Genomic DNA, 11,276 nt, shown 5'->3' with positions numbered 1-11,276 from the left:
CCTGGAACTCACTTAGTAGACCAGGCTGGCCTCGAACTCAGAAATCCGCCTGCCTCTGCCTCCCGAGTGCTGGGATTAAAGGCATGCACCACCACGCCCAGCTATCTCCTGTATTTCTTTAAGGAGTTATTTATGTCCTTCTTAAAGTCCTCTATCGCAAAACAAAACAAAACAAAACAAAACCAAACAAAACAAAACAAACAAAAAGTCCTCTATCATCATCATAAGATGTGATTTTAAATCAGAGTCTTGCTTTTCTGGTATCTTGGTGTATCCAGGGCTCACTGTGGTGGGAGAACTGGGTTCTGATAATGCCAAGTAGCCTTGGTTTCTGTTGCTTATGTTCTTGCCCTTGCCTCTCACCATCTGGTTATCTGTGGTGTTAGCTGGTCTTGCTGTCTCTGACTGTGGCTTGTCCCTGTTGTAAGCCTGTGTGTTAGCACTCCTGGGAGACCATTTCTCTCCAGGAGGAATTTGGGTATGGAGAGCTGTGTTACAGGGTCAGCTCCAGGTGGCAGTCAGAAACTAGAAGGATCCTGTCCCCATCTGTTCCTCAGTTCCTGTGTCCTGATGGCTCTGGGCAGGTCCCTCTTGAGCCAGGAATTTGAGCTCTCACCTGTGCTTTCAGGTGTGTCAGCACTCCTGGGAGACTCCTGGCGGGATTTGGGTATGGAGAGCTGTGGCACAGGGTTAGCGCTGGGTGCTGATGAAATCCGGAATCTCTTTTCTCTCATCTCCACATTTCAGTTGCCTTTTTAGGTTTTATTTTACTTTATTTTTATTTATTTACTTACTGGTTTTTCAAGACAGGGCTTCAGATGTAGCATTGGGTGTTGTGGAACTCATTCTGTAGACTAGGCTGGCCTACCTCTGCCTCTTGAATGCTGGGATTAAAGGTGTGTACCACCAGCCTTTTTTTGTTTTATATTGACCTGTCTCTCCTAGTTTTCTCTTTGTCTGGTTTTCTTTATCTTCTATCTTTAGTCAGAAGCATTGTCCCAGGGCCCCTGAGTAGGGGACTTCTAGGACTGGACTGTCAGTAAAATGTCATCTTGGGTCTCTGTATCCTTCCTGCAGTGTGACCCCTATCAACCTTGCTTGCCTTGGTATGGAGGACCCAGCTCTCTTCTCCCCGTTCTGCCCTTGCTAAACAGTGTCTCTTCCAAAGTGCCCAGGTTGGGTGTAGGCTCTTGTTTGTCTTCCTCCAAGCTGGCCTGCGCTGTCACTGACCACAGTCCACCCGTTTTCAGAGGATGCTAATACTACCTTTGTTTCTGCACCTAGATTTTCAGCTTCTTCCACCATTGGTGTGTAGAAAAGTCTCATGGTCTTGTGGCTGTCTCTCTGTCCCCAGTGAAGTGGTAGTATACAGCAGTAGTCCTTGAACAGTACTCCCTAGCCATCCTTCCCAAGGCCCATCTTTGAGAGTGTTCTTTTTCCACACACCAAGTTCAAACTTGTGTTAAATTTCCATGCTTATTTTCCAGAACTTAGTTTGGAAATGTTACAGCCCTCTTGTCTACAGTTCTGCTTCCTTGTTTCAGTTATCCCAGAGTTCCTCTGAAAATATTAGGTAGAAAAGCCGACCTCTCGAGTGGTAAATGTGTTGTCCGTGCCATTCTGAATAGCCTAGTGAGATCTCAGGCCTGATTGCCCAGGCCTCTTAGGATGGGGTCAGCCCTTTGTCCTGCTGTCTGCACTGTTCACTACCCATGTCAGCCGCTAGCAGCCACGATGGTTAGCAGATATTTTTAGGTGTCTCAGTGGTGGGTTCAGCAGTGCTTTACTTAATACTGATCCTAAAGTGCAGGAGCAGTGGTGCTCCCTTGGATATGCCAGGGAGAGGCTGCAGAGTAAAACACAGGAAGTTGCTCTGAGAGGAGACTCCTCACATAACTCCTATTGCAATGTAGTAGTAGTGGTCTAGACATAACTACATCATAAGTATATGTATTAGAAACACAGCTACCATTGCATGCACTAGCAAGATTTTGCTGAAAGGACCCAGATATAGCTGTCTCTTGTGAGACGATGCCGGAGCCTAGCAAACACAGGAGTGGATGCTCACAGTCAGCTAGTGGATGGATCACAGGGCTCCCAATGGAGGAGCTAGAGAAAGTACCCAAGGAGCTAAAGGGATCTGCAACCCTATAGGTGGAACAACATTATGAACTAACCAGTACCCCGGAGCTCTTGACTCTAGCTGCATATGTATCAAAAGATGGCCTAGTCGGCCATCAATGGAAAGAGAGGCCCATTGGACTTGCAAACTTTATATGCCCCAGTACAGGGGAATGCCTGGGCCAAAAGAATGGGAATGGGTGGGTAGGGAAGTGGGGGGCGCTATGGGGGACTTTTGGGATAGCATTGGAAATGTAATTGAGGAAAATATGTAATAAAAAATATTAAAAATTAAAAAAAAAAAAAGAAACACAGCTACTATGGGGTTTAATACTACCTTTCATTTCCGGTGTTCCTCAGGGCCTAGGAACATGCATTCTCTCTGGATGAAGGGCTGTGTGTGTGAAAAGCGTGCAGTGCTCCCTAGCCATTATGTGGTGGAATGTCCAGGCTCTCTAAGTGCTTTTTAGGTGTGACGGCCTTTGCTATAGCCCACACGTGGCTAGGGATGTATGTGTTCAGAGAGAGTGTGCGGATACATCCTCCTCTCGCATTAAGACAGAGATTTTTTTTTTAGTAGGACCGTGTCATGGAGGTAGGCCTGTGTCAGGCTTGTTACAGGAGCAGACAGCAGAGTCCACAGTGTTTAGAGTTGGCAACTCTGTTCTCTCTGGCCCCTGCTTAGTTTTGTCCTCAGGATGAACTATTATAAAATGAATATGGAGAGTAAACTCTCTGTGTTCCAGGAATGAAGTGTTTTTACAACATCTCCTCTTCTGATTGACCATGTCCTAGCCAGTTTCTACCCCTTTGTGCACATGGATACATACTTTATGGGAACTTGGGGATAGTTCAGCATATTTCATAGTCTGCCAAGTTAGAGTTCCTATTGTTTACTTTTGGTTCCTGTTGGGAAATGAGGTTTAATCTGGACACACTGGATACATTCGAGCCTCTGTCTTCTCCATGAAAACTCAGCAAATGAGTCAAAGAGAAGTGAGACCTTGGTGTTGCAGGGCCAGTCACAGCAGGAGCTGGCTCAGGGCTTTACTCTTTCTGAGATCTATTTTGTATCCCGACAGTGCTCAGCCTTAAAGAGCCTACTCCATCAGCATCCAGATGTCTTATGTTTTCAGTGTATGCCTATTTGTAAGTACCAAAGAGCCTGCGTGAGTTTGCATGGCAGACTAGACAGAGGGTGTCTGTCTGAGAATAGTGCTCTGTGGCCTTAGGATGTTTGGTTCCTTTTCCACCCTGGTGCTTGTAATTCACCTTGCAGAGGGGCCTCCAGCCTCAGAACTTACAGGGAAGATTTTTGCGTAAAGGAAAAAACATGATTTGGTATCTTTTTGTTTTCGTTTTTTACAACTTTTTGGCTGTGGTATCATTCATAGTAACCAAAGTAGGAAGTGGCCCATGTGTCCATCAGTGGATGGCCAGATAAAGAAAATGTGAGACACATACACATGCACACACACACACGCACACACGCACACGCACACATGAAAACACACACACGCACACATGCACACACACACACGCACGCACACACACACCCTCACAGTAGAGCATTACTCAGTAATAAAGAAGGATGTGTATTAGCTTTCCTGGAACTTGCTCTGTAGACCAAGCTGGCCTTGAAATCAGAACTCAAGAGATCCATTGGCCTCTGCCTCCTGAGTGCTGGGATTAAATGTATGTGACACCACTGCCAGCTTGTTGGTTTCATTTCGCTTTGTTTTAAATAAGGAGTTTTGCTGTGTTGGGATTTATCTGTCTTGTCTTGGTGTGAGTCATGCAGCCTGTGAGCTGCATACGCAGGTTTGCTCTGGACAGACAGTGCTGATCCTTATCTTTGGCAGAATCACTAGGAAAACCACTCAGGGCTTGGTGCTCTCTCGGGGCCATCTTTTTTTATTTATTTTATGAGCACACCATTGCTCTTTTCAGACACACCAGAAGAAGGCATCAGATCCCATTACAGATGCTTGTGAGCCACCATGTGGTTGCTGGGAATTGAACTCAGGACCTCAGGAAGAGCTATCAGTGATCTTAACTGCTGAGCCATCTCTCCAGCCCCTCTGGTGCCATTTTTACAGATTGAGATTCTTTCTAAAGATATATATATATATATCTATATCTTTATATATATATAAAGATATATATATATATATATATATATATACATATATATATATGTATACATATACACACACACACATATGCATATATATAGGATTGCCTCTGTCTTCAGAATGCTAGGATTAAAGTCACCAATCACTCATTTTTATTTCTGTTCTCTCTGTGTGTGAAGGCACATACGTGCTATAACATCTGTATGGACAGTTGGAGTCTGTTCTCTCCTTCCACCGTGTGGGGTCTAACGGTAAAAATCAGACCTTAGGTTTGATGTCAAGTTCCTTTACCCACTGACCTAGCTCCCCAGACCAGCTCCCTGGGACACCCCCCCCCCCCCCCCCCAACTCCAATTTCATTAATTTCTACTTTGGCTTTTCTACTTTTTTGTGTATATTTTGTTCTTCATTTTAAAATAATTTGAAGTAGACACTTAGATAACTAATTAAAACCATTTATTTATTTATCTTTTTATTTGTTTGTTTGTTTATTGGTTTTTTGAGACAGGGTTTCTCTGTATAGCCCTGGCTGTCCTAGAACTCACTCTGTAGACCAGGTTGGCCTTGAACTCAGAGATCCTCCTGCCTCTGACTCCTGGGTGCTAGGATTAAAGGAGTGGGCTACCACTGCCTAATTTTAAACCTTTCTAATATACATATATACATGTTGAAAACTCAGTTTTCTCTGGTGAGATTGTGTTTGCTTCTCATGTGTGTTGTATTTTCAGTATTATTCACTTTAAATGCTTTCTTTAAAAAAAAAGATTTGTTTTTATATATAGTAGTATTTTGTCTGTGTATGTATATCAAATGCATACTTGTGCTCTTGGAGGTCAGAAGAAGGTGTCCGATCTCCTGGAACTGGAGTTATAGTTGGTTGTAAACCACCATGTAGGTCCTGGGAAAGGAACCCAGGTCCTTTGCAAGAGCAGCAAGTGCTCTTAACCACTGAGCCATTGCTCTAGCCCCTTTAAATATGTCCTGATTTCCTTTTTGCATTTTTGGTGCATGTACTTGAGAATGCATTAGTCTGTAAATAGTTTCAGATTTGTCCTTTGGACCTTTGCCTTTGCACCTAGCTGCACTTCCCGTCACGAGCGTCTGCGTCCAGTTGAGAGCAGTGTACACTCCGCGGATGCTGGTGGTTCTGTTCTCAGTCAGGCTGAGCTGCCGTAACACTCTCCAAAACTCCTAAGTTCTTACTAACTTTGTGTCATCTTGTCCTATCAGTCATTGAAAGAAATGTAACTGTTGAAATCTACCACTGTGGTTGTTTTTTCTTTTACCTTTGTCAGTGTTTTGCTTCATGAACTTTGAAGTGGTGTTGTTTGGTGTATAGATGTTAAGTCTCCCTGTCGGGTAGATTCTCTTACCATAGTGGTCGCACCCATTTACTGTTAGCGTCCTGAGTTTGATGTGCACATTTTCATTCTTTGTCTTCTCTGTATCTGGTCTTTCTTGTTTTTACAGGGGTTTGTGAACACGATGTAGCTGTCTCTTGTCCCTTTCAAACTGGCAGTGTGTCTCTTAACTTGGTTCATTTGCCTTTAGACTGATGCTGTCCTGGGTTGATTTAACTCTTTAATTCTGCCTTATGTTCATTTGCTGTTTGTTCTTTCCAATATTTGCCTTTTCCTTCCTGCCTCCATTTTTCTTCTGTTGATACACTGGATATATTTCTTGGTGTTACAGTTGTGTTGTGCAGTGTAGTAGTCACTGACTGAATTATACTGGGCTGGGAAGTGGCTTAGAGATAGAGCTCTTGCTTGCTGTACATGAGGACCTGAATTTGATTTCCCAGCTCTACAAACAATTACTTAATTGAATTAAGAATTGGGTTTCTTAGTTGGCATGGCTATATATAAAGTGTTTGGTAGCTATGAGTGCCTCCAGTTGTTTTGGACATGCTGCAGAAAGCTATAGCTAACAGCCCAGTAGAGATTGGTGGGCTGATGAATTTGTGGATGGATTCTGAGTCAGAATTCTCCAGGTCAAGGCACAGGGTAGAAAAAACAACATTAATTATGTGCACCTGTGTGTGGTATCTTTGGTTAGCTGGCTCCCATGTAGACAGGCGTGCTTCCGCCCCAGCCTCAGCCCACACCCTTTGTTCTTTCTGCTTTGTGAGTGCTTGTTGGGGAAGATTGACTATAGAATGGTAACATGCTCTACGGAGATTACAGCAGTCTCCTGAGAACAGCAAAGGCAGTACACCTTAAAATTTAAACTAAGCCGGGCGTGGTGGCGCATGCCTTTAATCCCAGCACTTGGGAAGCAGGGGCAGGCGGATTTCTGAGTTCGAGGCAAGCCTGGTCTACAGAGTGAGTTCCAGGACAGCCAGGGCTATACAGAGAAACCCTGTCTTGGAAAAACAAAACAAAACAAAAACCCTTAAACTAAAACTCCCTGGTTTCTGTGTGTTCTTTGTTCCCTTAGATTGCTGACAGAATTGGAGACACCTTCCTGGTGGCCTTTTGGCTCTAAGTTTTGGAAGATGCCGGCAGAAGAAAATCTCAAGGAAGGTGTGTCTTCCACTTGTGAGTCCTTTGGAAAGGAAGGGGTTGTGATCACGGTCCCTGCTATTGTTTCTGAGAGAGCAGAGTCTCACTCCAAGCTGGGAAAGCTCACTGTCCTGATCTCCGCTCTGGAAATCTATGACTCCTGCTCGTTGCTCCTGCACAGATTTGAGAAGGAAGACGTTGATGATATCAAGGTTCACTCTCCTTATGAAGTCAGCATACGCCAGCGCTTCATTGGGAAGCCAGACGTGGCTTACCAGCTGATATCTGCCAAGATGCCAGAGGTTATTCCCATTTTAGAAGTGCAGTTCAGCAACAAGATTGAGCTCCTGGAAGATGCCTTAGTGCTCAGGAACAAGGTCTTTGCTTCCTCTGCAGAGAGGCATGCAGGTGAGTGGCCAGCAGGGCAGTGCGTGTCCTGACTTCCGAAATTAGAACCTCACTCAGCATGCTGTGATTTGTGTCCAGCATGCCCATCAATCAGCAGCTGCTGGCTCCAGCTCTCAGGCAGTCACAGGCTCGAACACCCTTCCAGACTGCCAGCTTATACCTGCCCCTGACAGATAATTAGGTTTCAGGATAGGGCTTGGTTCTTGAATGTCTCCCAAAGGCTTACCTCTCAAGGTGGCACTCTTAGGAGATGGTGGGGCCTTTAGAAGGAAAGACTTTCTTAGACGTTTTCCCTCTCCTCCTGTTTGCTAGTGATACAGTGAGCAGTTTTGTTCCTGTTGTGGTGTCCTGCCTCACCACAGGTGCACAGCATTAGGGACCACTTGACGTTGGACTGGGACCCTCTAGAACCAGAACCATGAGTTAGGTTAAATCTTTTCTCTAGATAAGTTGATTGAGTCTTTCCTTTTTTTTTTTTTTTGGTTTTGGTTTTGGTTTTTTGAAGCAGGGTTTCTCTATTGCCCTGGTTGTCCTGGAACTCACTCTATAGACCAGGCTGGCCTCAAACTCACAGAGATCCTCCTGCCTCTGCCTCCCAAGTGCTGGGATTAAAGGCGTGTGCCACCACTGCCCAGCTTGATTGGATCTTTCCTTGTGGTATAGAAAACTAAGATACCAGAAGCTAGGTGTTCTATAAAGAAGGAAAGATTAGGTAATTTACATTCTGAAAGCTTAACGCTCAAGATTGGATAGCTCCATTTGTTTGGTCTCTGCTAAGAGGGTCACATGGCAGATAGCACCATGTTAAGAATAGTTAACAGGACAGGATACTGAAGAGATTCCTCAGACAGGCTTGTTCCTTTACTACACCTAGCTCTCTCAGAAACTTACTAAGATCTCACAGTCCTCCGAAAGACAGTCTCCATATGACCTGGTGACCTCTGCCTAGGCTCTGCCTCTTCAAGGCACCACTCCTTCTCAGCATCACTTAGCACCTAGCATATGAACTTTTGGGAGACACACTCAGAGCATCTCTGAACAACAGCAAAGGGCTTGGGTGAGCCTTCCAAAAGAACCTTCAAGTCCCCAGCCCTTGCCTCTCCTCAGCTTAATTCAGGAAGTGTCACTCTCAGATGCATTCTGTGTGATCCACATCTACCCTGACCTGCCCCTACCAGCCTACCACTATCCTTTGGCATCACATTGGGTCTTTTCAGCCACTACCCAGATGTACACTGTAGAGGTCTGTGTCCTTGAATTCTTGGACACAGAGCTGAGTTTTCAGGTTCAGGTACTGTGCACTGGGTCAGTGGGGCAGCAGAACATAGTACCAAGGCCCAGGATAGGGGTCGTCCATTTGGACATGATGTGTGTGTTGCCCATGGTGTTCAGCTTCCCTGGATTAGGCTTAGCCAAGTGAGGGCCACCATGTAAGAGATGAAATGCTACAAAACGAAGCAGAACATACATCTGTCAGTGTGAGAGAACAAACTGCTGTGCTCCGTCCTCTCAAGACCAAGAGTGTCCAGTGAGACACAAGCAGAGGAGAAGGAGTAAGTGGGGTGGGTCTCCTAGTGGAGGCAGGAGTAAGGAGATGATGTAAGTAGGCATGTGATACCTTAGCTGGATGAGAGCTGTCCCAATGGAGGAGGACTGAGGGAGGAAATGATGTGTGTGCATGCATGTCCTCTCCGCTTGGGGTAGGGGCGCTTTAGGTAGGAGGGTGGCAGCTATGCCAGTGGAGGGAGGACTGGAGAGGCCACAATAGCCTAAAAGTAAGGTAACTTCCCTAAGGAGATTCCTGGGGCTTTCATGACTTCACTGGATAGGTGAAGTCATGGGTTCATTGCGAGATAGACATCCATCCAGTGGGTCTCATTTGGTGAGAGTTCTGCTGACCACCCAGTGATAGAAGGCCTAGTCTTGTGCACAGGCTGCCTGTGGCTCGCTGTCCAGATAGCATCACCTTGGGGAAAGCTCCCCTTCCTGATCAGTACCCCAACTGATGCAGGCCAACCTCCCATATTATAGATGTCAGAATCAGAGATTTCTTTGTAACCACAGTGCTAGCAACAGCATGCTGGGATTTGATTGCATTATTAGGGACCTGTTCTTTGTAGGGGGCACAGGAAGTGGTCATCACAGGGCTCTTGCATGGGGTGAATAGAGCACTTGGAGTGTGACAGTCTGTTGTTTTATGTCTCCTGGGGACTCCCGGAAGTGTTTTGAGTGTACTTGGTAGGAAGGAGACACTATCCTTTTTTCTAGCACATGGGCGTGCCCAGCTGGCTGCTCTGTGCAGGAAGCTCACATGTACTGAGGTTTAGTGGGGAAGATGGCTTCCAAGGAGGTAGGAACTCGGTGGTTTTCTTACCCACAGCTTGGTGGGAGGGTTGGCACCTTGCCCACACCCTTTATGTGCTGCAGTGCTCAGCTAGCTTCTATCTTACCACTGGGAGGTGGAAACTGGAAGCCTTGACTGAGGCCCCAGGCCCAGCCTCTTCTGAAGGTGTGCTATGTGCATGTGAACACACAGGGGCAGTCTTGAAGCACGGTGAGCTTTTGCTGTCAGGAGTTAAACTTTACACAGGGAAGCTCCCCAGAGACTGCTGTAGTGAATGCTTCCTGCAGGCCACAGAGGCTGCCAGTATCAAGGGCTTGGGCCTGGAGAGCAGGAAGATTGGCCATGGTGTCTGAGAAGAACACAGCTTGATGCTGTTGCCCCTCAGATCATCCTTAAAGACTTGTGAGCTTAGAATAGGTTTGAAAACAGTACATACAGGTCATTGTCTTTTGTTCAGTGTCATGTGGTAACAGGTATCTCAGACTCTGGAGTTTCAGATTGTGGAATATTTGTGAACAGTAATGAAATCACAGAGCACAAGTCTGCATGTGAAATTCACTGCTGCTTCATATCTGCTTTAGGCACACAGGCCAAGGGTGATTTTATACATTTTCTTCAATGATTTTGTGCACAGATTGTTTCAGAGTGTCCTGGAGTTTGCAGCATATGAACTCTGGGTTTTAACATTAGAGTCCTATGCTGCCTCAACCCCACATCTGCTCTGTTGTCAACTTCTAATGTTAACATGCCTCCTTGTCCCTCCAGGGAGCACCCATACCAGGTACCTAATCTCTTACCTCACCTCACCTCCACCTGGCCCCCTCTGTCTCCAGAGCCCCAGGGTCCTGTGATTGTGGGTTTCTGAAAAGCCTGTAGAATTGCCCTCCCCCCCCCATCCCCCCGCAGCACTCCCTGCTGGAGTACACAGGCCATGCATTTTTATGGTTTATCTGGATGAAATCAGCAGTACGGTGCCTTCCCATTCTGTGACCAAAACATGCATAGTGTGGTCTGAGTCATCTGTTTGCTAACTTTTTCTTTGCTGCTTGCTGTTGTCAACATGCCCAGAAGGACCGTCCCCAGACACTGATGCAGGACAGTGCTCAGGGCTCTGAGCACTTATGCCTGAAGCCACTCGCCACGTCCCTGACCATACATCACAGTGGAGGACAGAAGATGGCATCTGATCAGCTTGGCCCAAGCTGTCTTTTAAGACGGCTTAGAAGCCCTTGAGAGTCCTAGATATAGGTACCCATCTTAGTCACGGTGTCTATTGCTATGATGAAACATCATGAGCAAAAAGCAAGCTGGGGAGGAGAGGGCTTATTTTGTGTACTTACATGACAGTTCATCATTGAAGGCAGCCAAGACAAGAACTCAATATGGGCAGGAACCTGGAGGCAGGAGCTGATGCAGAGACCATAGAGGAATGCTGCTTGCTGGCTTGCTCCTCATGACTTGCTCAGCCTACTTTCTTACAGAACCCAGGATTACCAGTCCTGGGGTAATCCCACCTACCATGGACTTCCCCCCGCCCCCCTTAAATCACTAATTAAGAAACTGTCCTATAGGCTGCCTACAGATGAATCTTATGGAGGCATTTTCTCAATTGAGGTTCCCTCCTCAATTGCACCATAGGATAAGGACCTCAAGTGTGCAAATGCTGTGCTGTTTGGCAGAATTGCACAAAGGGTCCCTGTATTAGTCAGGGTTCTCTAGAGTCACAGAACTTATGGATAGTCTCTATATAGTAAAAGAATTTATTGA

The 11,276-nt window shown here is 45.9% G+C and overlaps 1 protein-coding gene across 3 annotated transcripts in view; it reads left to right on the top strand.

Moving 5' to 3' along the window:
* Snap47 (synaptosome associated protein 47) overlaps positions 1–11,276 on the top strand; it is a 43,067-nt gene that overhangs the window by 14,483 nt on the left and 17,308 nt on the right. For all 3 annotated transcript variants that reach the window (XM_021176083.2, XM_021176082.2, XM_029483437.1), the window contains one exon: positions 6,693–7,165. In XM_021176083.2, coding sequence (XP_021031742.1) covers positions 6,693–7,165 — 473 coding nt within the window. The remainder of the gene's footprint in view (positions 1–6,692; positions 7,166–11,276) is intronic.

Source organism: Mus caroli, chromosome 11, assembly GCF_900094665.2.
Source record: "Mus caroli chromosome 11, CAROLI_EIJ_v1.1, whole genome shotgun sequence".
Lineage (NCBI taxonomy): Eukaryota > Metazoa > Chordata > Mammalia > Rodentia > Muridae > Mus > Mus caroli.
Note: the sequence above shows the minus strand (reverse complement) of the source record. Positions and strands in the feature narration are given on the sequence as shown.